This window comes from Tripterygium wilfordii, chromosome 5, assembly GCF_013401445.1.
Source record: "Tripterygium wilfordii isolate XIE 37 chromosome 5, ASM1340144v1, whole genome shotgun sequence".
In the NCBI taxonomy this organism is placed as follows: domain Eukaryota; kingdom Viridiplantae; phylum Streptophyta; class Magnoliopsida; order Celastrales; family Celastraceae; genus Tripterygium; species Tripterygium wilfordii.
Genome location: NC_052236.1, coordinates 9,375,459 through 9,391,615, shown reverse-complemented (window position 1 = coordinate 9,391,615; position 16,157 = coordinate 9,375,459). Strand labels below are relative to the sequence as shown.

General features: G+C 35.2%; 1 protein-coding gene across 2 annotated transcripts; it reads right to left on the bottom strand.

Annotated features, from left to right (window-relative positions):
- Nucleotides 1-8,947: 8,947 nt before the first annotated feature.
- On the bottom strand, nucleotides 8,948-11,189 carry LOC119999085. 2 transcript variants are annotated; one of them, XM_038846601.1, is made up of 5 exons: nucleotides 10,699-11,189; nucleotides 10,266-10,586; nucleotides 9,832-10,141; nucleotides 9,545-9,670; nucleotides 8,948-9,459 (listed from the first exon to the last, which is right to left on the bottom strand). In XM_038846601.1, exons 1-5 carry the CDS (start codon nucleotides 11,011-11,013, stop codon nucleotides 9,344-9,346), a joined length of 1,188 nt encoding a protein of 395 aa, XP_038702529.1. In that variant the 5' UTR covers nucleotides 11,014-11,189; the 3' UTR covers nucleotides 8,948-9,343. The 2 variants fall into 2 exon arrangements, with proteins under 2 accessions (XP_038702529.1, XP_038702528.1); XM_038846600.1 differs by having other exon boundaries at nucleotides 8,950-9,459; nucleotides 9,832-10,168.
- Between the last annotated feature and the right edge of the window lie 4,968 nt (nucleotides 11,190-16,157).

Below are 16,157 nucleotides of genomic sequence, written 5' to 3'. Positions count from 1 at the left end.
TGATTTATCAGGTATACAAAAATTTACAAGGGTAAGAAAATCCATGATTCCTCACCATAAAAAATGTATTATAAAGAACCAACTTTTAGTTTAATTAATTGAAATGAGATATGGTAAAACTCTAACCGCCTCTTCTCTCTCAAATTTTCTCTCAATCAAAATTTCTCTGATAGTACAGAATGGAGGAGGAGGAGGCCACCATCTCCTCTTCCTCCATATACCTTTTAAGTTTCGTTGATTTGTTGTTGATTCGTAAATTTAGTCTACAATCTTTGTTCTATTCAATAAAAAATATGCTAGGTTTCTTCATGACATACTCAAAAAATAATAGTTTTTCCATGTCATAAGAAAATTAAAATAAAAGGCTCATATCAAGTCAGCAAAAAACCAAGTTGTACACCTTTCTATTCCATGAGTCCATCAGCTTTTTAGGTTACCTTTCTTTATCCCCAAAAATTTACAAATTTAAAAATAGATTTGGATGTATCTCGTGCACAACGTAGAGCCTATAAATTATCATATAAGGGTTTAAAGTAAGGATTTAAAATCCATTTTCAATTCCTTCACGTAAGAGTACAAGAATCTTGGTAGGAAGATATGTTCATGACAATATATATATTGTCATGAACATATCTTCCTACCAAGATTCTTGTACTCTTACGTGAAGGAATTGAAAATGGATTTCATGAATGTTGGCGTGGGCCAAATTTATTTCTATCCCATTTTTGTTGTATTTCAGCAAATATACTCTAATATATATAGAAAAATTATCTCACACAGATTTAAAATAAGGATCTAAAATGCGGATATATGTTTACACCTTTGGCTTGGAACATATGGGACCCAAAGTAGTGACCCCACTTTTCATTTCACTCATCCATGCCATCAAAAAGTGATCCGCATTTTATGTGTTTACTTTAAGTTCACATAGGATAATTTATCAATATAGCTAAACATTTATTTGTAAAACTGCTTAAGGCTAAGAGCTAAAGTCTAATGATGCCATAATGCCACACCACAATTTTAAAGCACCCAAAGAAAAAAGAGAAAATTAAGGATAAGTTCCTCATTGAAAAAGTTTTGTTCCAATAAGGACACTCTTAAAAATCTTATTCCATAAAGTCCATATAGTTTGAACTAATATTTCAAGAAGGACAAAAAGTCAAAATATATGGTTTTATTGTCTAAAATACCCTTATCTTCATCCTCAAACATAACACATGCCTCCTGCACATGATTCATCTTGGACCTCCACCGGAAGCTTCGTCTCCACCCCTTGTGGCTTATTCGAGAGTTCTATGACATTCTTTAGTGATTTTTCATCCGAATTTTTGTTGTGTTCGAACTAGATCTACTCATACTCATCACGAGACTTGTAGATCTTGTTGTTTTCCTTCGATCTCCAATCACATCATTATTTTTGAAAGTTTCTGTGGTTTGTAGACTGCAGGTGATATGTTATCTGGTTCGATTAATTTGATATTTGTCATAATGTTATCTGTCTTGTTAAATGTTGTCGTTTTGTTAAAATGTTATCTGTCCTTAATGAAATGTTATCTGTTTGAAGTTCCAAAATGACCAAAACCGATGACATATCAAAACAAATCCAAAACATATATAATATCTGCATATTCATATTCGATTTCAGAAAAATATTGACAGATACAAAACATATATAATATTGACAGATACAAAATAGACATAATATTATATACGAAACAGATATAATATTTGTAGATTCAGATCCGATTTTAGATGGAAAAAAAGGGTTTGAAAAAGTAATAAAACCTCAAAGGTGATGCGCCTTAGTCTGTGGAGTTGATTGGAGGTATTGATGGTCGTCGGCGTTGGCCGTATTTAGCTCTTTTTCAAACGGTGACCGTGATTTCACAAATCTTTTTCTGCGACTCAAGTGATTTTCTACTATTGATGATGACTGTGTTTTGATCGGACTGACTTAGAGCTTCATTTTGGTAGTTCGTTCATCAAAAATGTTGGTTAGTCGGACAGCCAACTTCCGATATGGTGGCGTAAGGAGGAGGAGGAAGTGTATTTTGGTAAGTTGTTAGGCTTTGTCATTTTTTTCTAAAGTTTTTTTTTAAATTGTCCTTTTTGGAATACAATTTTTAAGTTTTATCCTTATAGATAAAAACCCCAAGAAAAATTAATCAACTACATATATTTTTTATTCATACTTATTCAATCGGTAATATAGAATTGTTAAAAATAGAAAGTAGTTTTTTTTAAAAGTTCACATATCTAATTGTAGAAGAAGGAACTCCACCTCCTCCTCCAAACATATCTGAAAAGGGAGGTGATTAGTATAATAAAGAGTAGTTGTTGCTGAAGCAAAAGCAAAATATGACTTGTAATCATAATAAGACTTGATTACATATAAAAGAAAGTAATATTTTTGAAAAGATTGAGACTAAATTAGGCTCCTTAATCAATGTTAACAACAAGCTTACTTTATTAGATATAAGAGGAAATTTTTTCATGATGGGCCTTCTAATTTTAGTTTTTTTTTTTTTTTACTTTCTTATTTAAAAGGTTGGACCACAAAAACTCCATTGATTATATGACATAATCAATGGAGAGTAAGATATGTGAGAAGTTCCGTGTAAGATTATTCGAAATATTTGAGAATGGGAGGTAGTTTGGTTGGTCAAGTTATCTGTCCAGTACCTTGAGATCCAGGGTTCTATTCTCACCAGGAGGTAGCATGTGTGTGGCCTGTAGGCCTTTCAAAAAAAATAAAAAAATAATGGTTTACCATTACTTTAAGAATGAGTTAGAAGGAACATTTTAGGGTGTGTTTGTATTGAGTGATTTGAGGGGAAGGAAAGGGAAGAGAAGAGAATGATATTATGTTTGGATAGATAAAAAAAAATAATAGAAATGAATTGTTATTCATCAGCGGTATTCAAAAAATAGTCATCATAAAAGAAAAGAAAGTAAATAAAATTGATTTAATTTACTAATTTATCATTATTTTTATGTCAAAATATGATGTATAATGGTAAAATTGATTTTTAAATTATAGATAACCTAACTCTTCTCTCCCTTACCTTCAAATGACTCCATTTTTTGGAGGAATTATTTTGACAAAAATTTAATGAAATCTTCCCCAAATTCTCTTCAAATCTCACTCTTTATTTTTTTTTCTAAACTATCCAAACAAGTGAATGGATAACAAACTCCTTTCTATTATCTTCTTTTTCCCAAACCCCTTAATCCAAACACACCCCTTAGGGTATGTGTTGCTATGCTTGTTTTTCATAATTTTTTTGTTTTTACTTTTTGAAAAATAGCTTGTTAGAAGGGAACATGTTTGGTTGCCCATTTTACAAAACATGGGAAACATGAAATTAATCACTGAAAACAACTTGAAAACAGAAAATGAAAAAAGAAGTTCTATGAAAAAAATAAAAACCACGAGAAATAAAGAAAACATAAAACAAACCAAACGAAACCTGATACTTAAATTTTTCAACAAATATTAATTTCAAATTAATCATATTTAAATATATGTTGGTTATCTCTGTTCTGGATAGGAGATCTCACTATTTTCAGCATTGGCGATCAGGAGTATTAGGTTATAGATGATGAATTTGCAGGTGTGTCAGGGCTTACTGTCAACTCAAAGGATTTGATAGGAGTTTTGCATAGACAAATATAAAACTAGTTGGTCAGTGCCATGCTAAGTAAAAAAAGATAAGCGGCCGCAACCATTCCTAAGAAAGCAATAAAGGATTGAAGACGATGGGTCTGTGTTTAACGCGGAATGTTTGTAAACTTCTCTTATTTCTTCTTTTATAGTGCTAAGTGATGTCTCTTCTCCTGCTTCTTTGGTACTTACTTCATGAACTCTGTCATGGGGATCATGGTAAAATTACCTTGTGATTGCTTGCTTGAATAGATGAGTTAATGATCTTCAACTGCAACTCTCTCCTGACTATGGGGATCATGGTAACCTTTCTCTGGTCATGCACCTTATTCAAGGAAGGCGTGGACACTCTTGAGAGAAATCAAGAACGTTCAGCTAACAAAATCTGGTTTCTCCTTGACTCTCTTTGAGATAATCTTACTGAAACCTCGTTTGTTCCTCAACAAACAACTTTTGAAAAGACTCATCTGTTAAGACCATAATTTCCTGATATGTAGCATTTTGGATACTGAATCTTAGACAATCCTAATTTTTGGGAACTAACTCCTAGATTTCAGCTCAGCAACCAAACAAAAACCTACAAAACCAACAATTGTTACTATAAAAATGATCTAACATCTGCTACGTGTCACCAAGAGATTGACTGTTCTTTGCAAGCTGTGGGGTCCTTGTACTGGTCCGATGGGAAATTTCTCATTTCTTTTGGTTTAGGATTTGGTCCATCTCTTTTCCTTTGGTTTAGGATGTCTCACGCCGAAATTGACCATTCATTACACTCCCTTGCTCCATCTCTTTCTTTTTCTTTTTTTTAATGTGTATATGTGATTTATTTTACACTTGTATCAGTTGTTTGTGAGATTTATTTCATCATCTGTGTAGGCATGTTTGTTTTTCATAAATTTCCAGTTTTCATTTTTCAAAAAACAATTTGATTCACGTTTGTTTGTCCATTTTAGAAAACACGGAAATAAAAATCACCGAAAAACAACTTAAAACAAAAATGAAAAAGAACAAGTTTTCTGAAAAAATAATTAAAAAAATACGGAAACCAAAGAAAACAGAAAACAAACGAAACTCGATACTTAAAATTTCAACAAATTTTAATTTAAAATGAATGGTATTTAAATATTACAATGCTATTTTGAGGGGAAAAGAAAAACCCCTTGTATTGGTGGGATGGGACATTTCTCATTTCTTTTGGTTAACAATTTGGTCCATCTCTCTTCTTTTGGTTTAGGATGTCTGAAGCTGAAATTGACCATTCATTAGACTAGCTTGGTCCATCTCTTTTTTAAATGTGATTGATTTTACACTTTTAAATCGATTTCTTCAACCAAATGTCAACTTCATTCGCCGACAGTTTTTCTCCTCTCTTTGTGCATAAAATCACTAACAAAACACTCAAGAGGAGTCCAATTTCAAACCACCTTCTCCTATTCGCTTTCGTTGGGACCTCACCATTATATATTTTTATTTATACCCCTTTTCTTTTTTTTTCTCTTATTTTGGTAATCATTGAATTTGGGCTTCATTGAAAGGTTGAAACAAATTTTCATTGAACCTTCTAGTAACACCCCAGCCCAGTAATTTATCAATCCTCTAATATATGGTTTGGGCTCAATTTTATGGGCCTAAAACCTTCTAAGTTGACCCAGCCCGGTAATTTATCAGTCCTCTAATATGATGCCTGGGCTCAACTTTATGGGCCTAAGAATCTACTAAGTTGACCCACAATGCCATGCTAAATATCGACAATCACGGGGATGGTTCTGCCAGGAAAATGCTATAAGGTTATCATAATATGTAAAACTAGTTGTGTACCCATGCTACGTAAGTTTTTTATTGATCTTTTTTAAATATATATGTATGTTAGTGTGAGGTAATAAAAATATTTGTGCAAACTTCAAAAATTATGTTCCAAAGCATCAATAGATGTATGCCTGTTTTTTTTGCATTAGTTCATTTTTTTCATTTAACTTATGGGGTACAAGCTTGTACATTTTTTTGATAAAAGAATTGGTGGTCGGCTTTTGCATATAATAAGTCACATGTTTTTTGATTTGGCATGTCTAGTGGATCTTGTCCTTTGATTAATGTAAGTGTAGGGGCCCACAAAACTTGATGATTGAACCAGAGAGTGGCACATCCATTATTGGGATGACTGAGATGTTTTTTACTGAGAGATCCCTATCACTTCTGTTATTTTTATTTATCATTTTATTAAGTCATCGTTATGTGAGAATTTGTTGTCGCTAGTTTATATTCACATTTGGTGATACAGCTCATGGTGGAGAAGTTGGCTAGAAGTAATGCAGATGTTATCAGGTAGAGTTTTTTGGTGATGGAGTTATCTCCTAGAGGAGCTCTTGTGGGGTAATTGAAGTTGTCATCGATGCATAAGGTGTGGATAATCTTGGCACCTAAAGAAAAATTGTTAGGAGGAGCAGGTTCAGCTAAAAGCTCCAAATTAGTAGATGGAGACGTCGACATTGTCAGTGACTGTAAGTCTCTTTTCTCCATAAGAGGATGATTATCCTTTTGACGTCTTGATTGATCGCTAGGTTGCCATGGAAGAGGATGAGGTACCGAAAGCAGGTCCACGGGTTTGTACCCAGGCATTGGCTTGGCGATTATGCAGGATGTGTGGTTGAAAGGTATGTCAAGGGTTGAGGAACTCCAGGGAAAGTCAGGCATGGTGATTACGCCAAAAAAATTTCAACAAGTTTTTTCAACATGAAGTTGAAAAGGAAAATCTTGGAATGGTAAAGTTCTGAATGGGTATACTTTTTTATGATGGAGTATGATTGTCGATAAAGAAAATATTATAGCAAAACTACGGAGGACGGTTCTCAGTCTAGAGAGTTGTGATTGTCGGTGAAGACTGTGGTTATTGCGAAGCCAATGAAATTTTTTATTAAGGTGGAGATTGTTAGTATTGATCAGAAATTTGGTATCAGTTTGGATCGTGTGTAAAGAAAAGGTATGTTGCTTATTTAGCGTTTTCTGGAGTTACTGTCCGAACGGGGGATTTAGCCATCCAGACGCTCGGGTACATGAAGTAGTAGAGGAGCCTTATTGGAAGGTCTTACTCAAGGAAGGTTGAAGATCAGTCCAAACGGGTGGTTTAGCCATCGGGACATGTCAGGTGCTGTCGGAATGGGTGGTGTAGCCGTCATGATGGGTATGCTGAAAGACACAAGGACTACCCGTACGGACGAGCTAAGTAACTATTGGTACTGTAGTTTTTTATTAAAAACAAAAGTGTTTTCTAGGGTTGTAATTAAAGTTCCTATTGTTTTATTTTTTCTAAAGATGAGTTAGAGAGGTGGCTAGACCTAGTGAGAGAGGGAGCAAGGTGGGGAAACTTTATGGTTCATCTCTTGGTGTAATTGGGTTCTTGGTATGAGACTGTGAGAGATTTCAAGATATACAAGGTGTAGAGAATAGGTTTTGAAGTGAGGCTTACAATAATCTCTTGGGCATTCTTGTGTTTCTTGGTGAGAGAAAATTGTCGGTATATGATTGATAGAAACTGCAGCACGGAATGAGCCAATATTTCCACAGCAAGGCCCATGCAATTCATAGTTGGGCCTGGGGAAACTGTAGAAGAGCAATCAGTCTGCAAAAGAAATATCAAGGACGGACTCAGTTTGCGATGTTGATTGTTGAAGCCGTAGCATGTTGGTGACTGACTTTCACAGTCGATGTTTTCGGCTAAGTTTTAAATTAACAAATCAAAGTACGTGGACGTCGTCATCACCAATCATGGAAAGGATTAAGTCAACTAATTCCACTTTACTAAATCAAGACTCATAAATCGCAGTCTCAAAATAAACTATATGCTCTAATTGTCCTTCTCTTATCTATCCCATTTGCGTAAACCACACGATTTTCCTACGTAAGGGTACGTATGGCATGTTCTACGCTAGGAAACAATGCTGCACCCAACCAAGTATAAAGTTATTTGTTTAGTTGATTGAAAGGTTCCAACTACTTGTCTATCAACGTTAACATACACATCATAATGAATCAGTGTCACCAATTATTCTTATCAGTAACTTTGCCATATATGTATATCTCCAAGAGATAGGTCCCTTGGTTGGTTGGTTGGTTGAGCAACCCTTAAATGTGGGACTTGTCACTTGTCTCTATATACAAGAGTTTTTGATTTTTTTTTTCAGAAATGACACTATTTTGAGAGTTATATAGCAGTATAGATGGGGCTTGTATGGTAACAATAAATTATCCAATATCGTACCATTATCTAGCTTTTGATTATCGAAAATGACATTTTGGTATATTGTTATCAATTTTTCTAGTATGGTAAATTTATTGCTGACTTTGGTGTCCATAATCAACACTCAACATCGAAAATTTTACACATTACAGACATAGATATTAAATATATATTAATATTATTTTTAATTTTAATTTTGTTTAATTATAACTATTAGATTGATCAACTCTAATCTACACAGTTGATAATTTTTAGGATTAATTCATTTATTCAATTATTCTCATCAGCTTCTCACGAACACGAATCTCACCTCTCTTGACTCTCTCATCTGCACAATTGAGTGTTACAAAATTTGAAGGTTTTTTGGGATCACAAAATGAGAAGATGTAGCATTGTCTTTAAAGAAATATTTTCAAATTTCAAATATTACCAAAATGAAAGTGGGGAAAAAACTAAAAAGGTGGTGGGAAATCAAAAGAGTGAAAAATGTGGAGGTATGACCAAAAAGAGTAACAAAACAAACGAATCCCGAAATACGCGCTACAACCGCAGAACATGCTAACCACACGCACCACCACAACAAACAACGGCACGTCGACCGCTATACCAAAAAAAACAGAGCAAAAATTAAAAACATTAAATAAAATACACTCAATCGCAAACAACCGCGCGTGGAATTACCCTACATCAACTCCAAGTGGCAGTAACGACGTCGTATCAACTCAACGTGCAACCAACCACAAAAAACCCCGGATTTCGCCGGCAACGAAACGTGCTCTGGCTTAAGTATGTGATAGACCTACCGCCTTCTGATGGCAACGTTTCTCCTCTTTCTCAATGGGGACAGATTAAAATACAGTACAATGAAAGTTCCTAGTTTGAAAAAATATGTGCAAGCAACAATGCCTCAGTCGGTGATAAGTTGAATTAAACATATTTATTTATGTCCAAAATTCGATTGGATTAAACATATTTGTGTCCAAACTTTGATTTCTCAGCCTTATTTTTTCAAAAAAAAGTGCAGAACAAACGTAGCAGCAGTAGATAGAATATATTTTCTTTTATTATAATAGTTTGGATAAACAAGGCTGGCATTACATGGAAAGGAAAGGGCAACTGAATTAACAAAACAAAGCAATTACCCTTTCTAATCTTTTGCTACTAACATTAATCTCCCTACTGAATCCAGCTTATTTGCCCAAGAACACAAAATCAAACTTTCCCCATCAAAAGTTGGCTTTCAATCTTCATAACTTGCAACTATCAAAACCTTATTTCTCCCAAGACTAACCCCAAAAAAACATCTCAAATGGCCTTTCAATCAAAGCCATTCTTCATTTCTTCTTCTTCACTATTTCTTTATACCTATTATCACCTATAGTAAAAACTAGCTTCAACTTTTTTCTTAAAACATCAACCAAGGAAAGTAAACACAGAACTTAATAGCTCCAATCCTGAGGTAACCGGATCTCATGGTTCATTCCTGACTGAGACCTGGTGTTGCTCCGAGACACGGTTTTGTAGTTGCTCCGCAGCCTCAAAGCAGCAGAAGCATCTGAAAATCCCAAGAAATAATTAAGCAGATGTTAAATAATTGCATGAATATACAGAGGCTTACAAAGAAACAGTTAATTACTAACCACTATCGCTGCCAAAACTTCCATTAAAACAACTCTGATGCTGCGACCGAGAACCACCACCCATTTCATCCAGGTTCAACTTCAGGGCATGAACTACTCTGGCCGGGACTAGAACAGTGGAGCACGCTACACAGAACAGATCCTCGTAAATCAGTATCAACCGTAACTTTCCAAAATGTACCAGATCCATAGAAAATTAATAAAACGAATTCAAGAACAACTCACCACTGCTAAGAAGCAAAAAGAAGAGGACAATAAGACCATAGGTGAGGTGAGACAAAAGGTACCTGGCTTCTTGCGGGTTTCGGGGCGGATACCAGTTTGACGAGGCAAAAAGACACCAGTTCCTGCACATTCCCTTTTGGTCCCAGTACTTCCGAGAAAAACAGCCCGCATATCCGACCCACCTTGACGAGGTTGTTGCAGGGCTTGTTGAAGAGGCGGCCAAGCAGACGGCGACAAATCCAAAGGCCTAGAAGTACTTCTCGATTCATTACGAACTACCGGAAGCGCCTGAGCCTGATACTGTCCAGTTCCCTTCCCCCAAAGCTGGGCATTCTGCTGCTTTAACAATTGTTGTTGCTTCAGCTGCTTCAACATTTGTTGTTGCTTCAACTGCTGCAACTGTAAACATAAAACAATAAAATTAATCAGTAACCAATATAAGTGATTAAAGAACCCATATCAAACCAAAAGAGAGCAAGAAACAAATTAGCTTTACTTGGTATGCCTGCAATTTCTGGTGAGAAAGCGACTGGTTGGCATAATACCCATCAGGATTTGAATGTTTGAAGGGAATAGAAACTGGAGAGGGTATCTTAGGAGGACCCAAGAGTCCCCTGCCATGATTAGACCCGTATTCTGCTTCCTTCATTTCCATCCTCGCAACTTCCCTTGCGGCTGCATATAACAGATCCCATGTTGGAGGAGAGGAAACTCGTGAGGCGTCTTTAGGACTCCCGTGGCTCGATCCCTTTCTGCATCCGCACCCACTCCCAACAGCACAGAGCGTCGATTGAGGTGACCCGAAAACAACCCGATCCTGGTAAATGAAACCAAACAATAAATGAACCGATTCAAGACTTACACAAGTAGCAAAAACTTAGGATTTTGCCAGAGTAAGAGAGTAAACTGTACGGTATATAGCACAGTACCTTGGTGTTTTGGGTGCCATAAGTGAAGCCGTTTCGCTTGAAATCGTCTTCCAGAGTCGCGCGGGCCATTTCCCGGGTCAACCCAGATAGATAATCCTCTTCGTCGCTCTCAGTCTCAGTGGACCCCACAACAGACTCAGCGGGAGAGCATAGATCCGAAGAGAACGGAAATGACCCGAACCCATACGGGAACTCAAGCGCCAAACCCAACTCATCATAGCCGTTTTTCTTGCTGTTCTTCCCCGCGATAACATCATCATCGGTGAGAAACTGAGGAGGAAGCCAAAACACGCCGTCATCTAAACTCTCCGCCATCTAACTCACAGAGATGTAGGAGGGTTTTGATGGTTATTGCTTCTTTGTTAAGATCTAATAAAAAGCACAACTAGTGTTCTTCGATCGATTTGCAGGGACCTGCTGACATCAAAAGAGACGTGTTTATGTTTGCTATAATCACACTGAGCTCTACGAAGGGGAATGAGAAATGGAGGGGATGAATTGGAGAGAGGAGAGTTGTATTTGTAGACCGAGAAAATGGAGGAGAGGTGGGGCCATACAAAATCCCACTCGCGAAGGAAGGACATTTGAGATGTACGCGCGGGTTTTATATCACAGCAGTAGAGCGTGGAATGGAGCAAGTCAGTGGGGTACGGTCACTTGGGAAGCACGTGATTGGGAGGGATTGTTATGTCCTTCTGAGATTTGCTTTTTGCAGAGATGTGTGAATTGTGACTAGACAGAGAGTGAGGGACTATCGGCGCCGAGTATTTATTTTTATTATGATGAACATTATTTACATTTTATGGACTAATTTGGTAGAACATTTATAAAGAAGTAGATATCTCAATAGAAATGATGATAACAGAAATGTTGGACAATTTTAGTAACAGATATGCTGCTTGAATGCTGGATAAATGTTTGATTGAACTTTTATTGTTAACATTTGTGTTGTGTAGTATATTGGATAAATTACGCGCAGGGGTAGCATACATTTTAGTTGTATACGTTATATCCAAACATACAAAGTAATTCATAAAATTAATATAATGAATTTAAATCAATTATCAATTTAATTTAATTTAATTTATTTATTTAATAAGCTCAGGGTTAATTATTTATTTATTTATTTATTTATTTATTTGACAAGTTCTGGGTTATAATGGGAATATGAATATTTAATGTGGACAAAATAGTAAAGAACCATGCGAATGCTACAAATTTGGAGCATTGTAAAAAGTAGTAGAAACGCTACTGAAATTGTCTCGACTTACGTGCATGAAAAAAGATGTTTGGATGACTTTGAGCATTTATACTAGTAAGTACTCCCTCCTTCCCATTTTAATTCTCCCCTTCAATTTTACACACAGTTTAAGAAATTGCATTACTCCCCTTCAATTTGACATTTATACCCTCATTTATAGAGGACAATTAAGATGTCAATGAGTCCTTGGGAATTCACTCCATTAGCTTTTCAATTTAAGGGTAAATAAGGGTAAGATGAGAAAAATGGATAAAATTAGTTTTAATTAATTGAAATGGGCATGCATTTTGGGACATCCCGAAAAGGAATAGAAGACAATTAAAATGGGACGGAGGGAGTAGTATAAATGCTGCAAAAAAAGCTCCTCCAAACGGGGCCTATAAATCATTATATACACCCTAATTTAAATAAATTATACTTAAAAATATAACGATTATGAATAAATTCTATTTTTATGTTTTCAGAAAAATTACAATTTACACCCCACATTTTTGCTTTCTCTCTTTCCTCTACTGCCTCTCTTCTCTATCAATTTCACCGATAATGATTGTGTTATTGTGTTGCTTGAGATCTAGATCGGCAAGTTACGATCAACCTCCGTCAAAGGTGCTAACACGTCACTCCATCAAAGCTGATGTGGGCGCGTCTCCGTCCTGTACCCACAGCACCACCACCAGTACATGGACTCCCGTCACTTCGATTCCAGGTTTGATTTGCTTATGCTTTGCTTCCCATGGCAACACCAGCACATGCACTTGCTGCCATAAACCCAAAGACACTCCAAAAATCAATCTTTCAATCTATATTGTTGACTTTTTGAAGCGTCGCACTACCGGAATAGGATTGGTTGCATTAAGGCGTTGCAATAGAAGTATGTGAAGAAGAACAAAGATAGCCACAGAGAAGGTTTGTAGAAGAGAGAGAGAATGATCTGGGGAAGGTAGGTGACGAGGGAGAGAAGGATTTGAGATTGAGAATGGTAGGGTCAGTAGGGGTGTCAATCGATTAGATTTTTTGTAGGTCTTTAGGGTGTACTTACTAAATGATGTGGTGCAAATAAGGTTCATCATTTATTATACTTTTCTATTTTCTATCTTAAATTAATCAATTATCTTTCTTAATCTTATTCATATTTGATACTTGGTATAAAATGACAAGATCACAAAGACCAATCACACACCTCAGTTTCCCGTTAAATTGTGTTCACAAAAACCAATTAAACACCTCAATTTCCGCATAAAATCAATTCCCAAAAATGAGCATTACACCATTGTTAGCATAACCGACCCGAGCTGGAGCAATAGTTTTTGAAGATTCAATGGATGGTTCGAAGGGTTAAGGATTGAACCGCATATTTTTTAAATAATTTAATTTATTTACAAGAAAAATAAAAGTATAAAATTGAAAACTTATTTAATTATATTTATATTTCTGTGACTTTTATACCAAGTATCAAATACCAAAAAAATTAACAAAGATAATTGATTAATTTCAGATAGAAAATACATAAGAAATATCTCATATGAAATGAAATTAATTATAAAAATATTTATAAGACTTTCATAGAAAATATAAAAATTAATATTTAAATCATTTAAATAAATAAAATATTGTGAACAAACAAAATAAATAAAAGAAAATGGCATAATGACAAAAGATGGTTTTTATATGGGACCCACCCCATGGGGAAAGTCTAAAATGAAACTCTTGTGTTGATTTCTCTGTGTAGTTGTCACTCTCAATCATCTGAAATGGGTGCAAAAACATTTTACTGGGTGCGTATATCCTCCCCCCATTGTCATGGTGCCTTACTGGCGAAGGGCTAACGAATCCAGGGAAGTGGGGATAGTGGCTCCAATTCCTAGTTTTAATTTTGTTTTGAATTCTTTCTTAAAATCATGTTAAATTATTTTAAGTTAAATTATGTTACAATCATGAATTAAAATTTGTGATTTAGTATTTTGATGTTTATAATGTTAAAATATAATATATTTTTAAAAAATATAAAAATTAAATTTTAAACCATAAACTTTAAACACTAAAAATTAAGTCTTAAACCCTAAATTCTAAATCATAAAATCTAAACCCTAAGCACTAATTCCTAACTTCTAAACTATAATATGTCATTTACAAAAACATAATTTAAGATGATTTTTAAAGAGAATTGGAGTCGAAATTGGAGTAAGGATTTAGATCTCTCCCATCCCTAACCATAACTCCAATTTGCTTCAAACGTCGTGGACTAGCGGCCACGAACTACACTATTGCTATAACAAATAATTTGTCCTTCCAAGCTGTCCATTTGGCACGCCATGTACGTTACGTTTTGTGTACAAACAGTCTGTTTGGTGCTAGTGGATCCATTGGCGAAAAGAAGACGGTGAACCCGTTGTGAACTTTTTTTTAATTGACGTGGGTCCTACGTTTTATTAATTTAAGTTCAAAAATCATATATATTATTACTTGACATTTTTATTAATTTTTTTAAAAGACATGGGGCCCACTTTGTATTTAATAAAAATAATTATTTTAGATAACAATTTTTATTAATTTTACTTAAAAATTTAATTTATATTATTATTCCCACTTGTATCACATTACTAATACAAACATTATAATATAAAACTATTAAATTTAATATCAAATATTTTATTAATTTATAAAAATATTTTATAATTTATGCTTAAAATTAATTTCAATAAAAAGAATATTTATTAGATTAAATGTACTATAAAATAATAAAATCTAATATTTTAATTCAATAAATTTTTCGCTAGCGTCAACTTTTTTTTTTTTCGTCAAACTACATGCAAGTGTATTATGAAGGGAATTTCACATTTAAAGCAAGATTAAAAATGGAAATCTCACAAAATTTTCCACAAAATTGTCTCAAAATTGTTGAATCTTGAACAATTACAAAACAATCATTTTGGGGTGTTAAAATTGTCTGGGAGTTTGGGCCACCAAATTGCACCTCCAACATTAATGTTAGTGTAAAATTATACACCAAACAGACACAGAATTATTTTCCTTGAAATTTACTCTAAAAACAAATTTTAAATACACCGATACATGCTTCATTTAGAGTCTTCAATCGTGATAAGAACCCCAAATTGCAACATCATCGAAATTAAACCTTCCTACTAAGTAGAGGTTGAGGGACCGTGGGATTGTGGATGAGGCTTTATGTCCTATTTGCATGAGCGAACGTGAAACTGTATTGCATGTCCTTTGACAATGTCCCGCGTCCCTCGATGTGTTCACTGCTGGCCCTAAGTCTTTACAGAAGCTGAAGTTCAATTATCTGTCCTTTTGGGTGTTTTGGCAAGACATGGTTGATACGCTCACGGCTAAAGACTTGGCTTTTCCCTCCGAAATTTTGCGTGGAATATGGCATCGAAGGAATACATTTGTTCACCAGGGAGTTTTCATACACCCAGCCAAGGTGTGTGCCTCTGCTTTGCAACCAGCTACTGCTTATATTGATGCTATGGTTATGGCTAGTAGTGTAGTTCATGTTCCTAGCGATGCTCTCTCCCTTCATTCTGTACTGGCTATGTGGTTTCCCCTTCTTGGTGACTTTGTCATGCTTAATGGCCGGGGACGGTTCTCTCAATTGCCTGAATGAATCTTCGGGTTTTGGTGTTATTGCTCTGGATAAATTTGGTCATTTTATGGGTGCTACAATTAGCTCTCGCCCAGTAGTTTTGGATGTGGATGATGCTGAGGCTGAAGCATTTTTATTGGCTGTTAAGTTTGGGATTGCCTTGGGATATAAAAAGCTTGTGTTTGAAGGTATTTGAATAGTTGGAAGAGTCTATCTCATGTTAAACGCTCCTTAAACCAGTGTGATTATGTTCTAGCGAAGGAGGCTGGTCGTGCTGCTGAATCAAGGGTTTGATTGGATGGGGCTCCTCATTTTCTGACTGGTTACATGGCTGCGGATAAAGCTGGTGTTAGTTTGGTATGAAGCCTCCATTTGAGTACTGTTAATTCATTGTTGGTGACTTGAGCATTGTTTGTTTATCATGCTAGCTCTTACATACAGTTGGTATTGAACGTTCTATGTCTAAGTTCAGTACAATGGGTTCTTGTATTGTTTCTATCAATGAAATCAGGGTTAATACCCTTTCAAAAAAAAATACAACAGAATTAGCCTCTACTCTTTTTTTTTGATACAGGGAAATCCCGGCTCAAC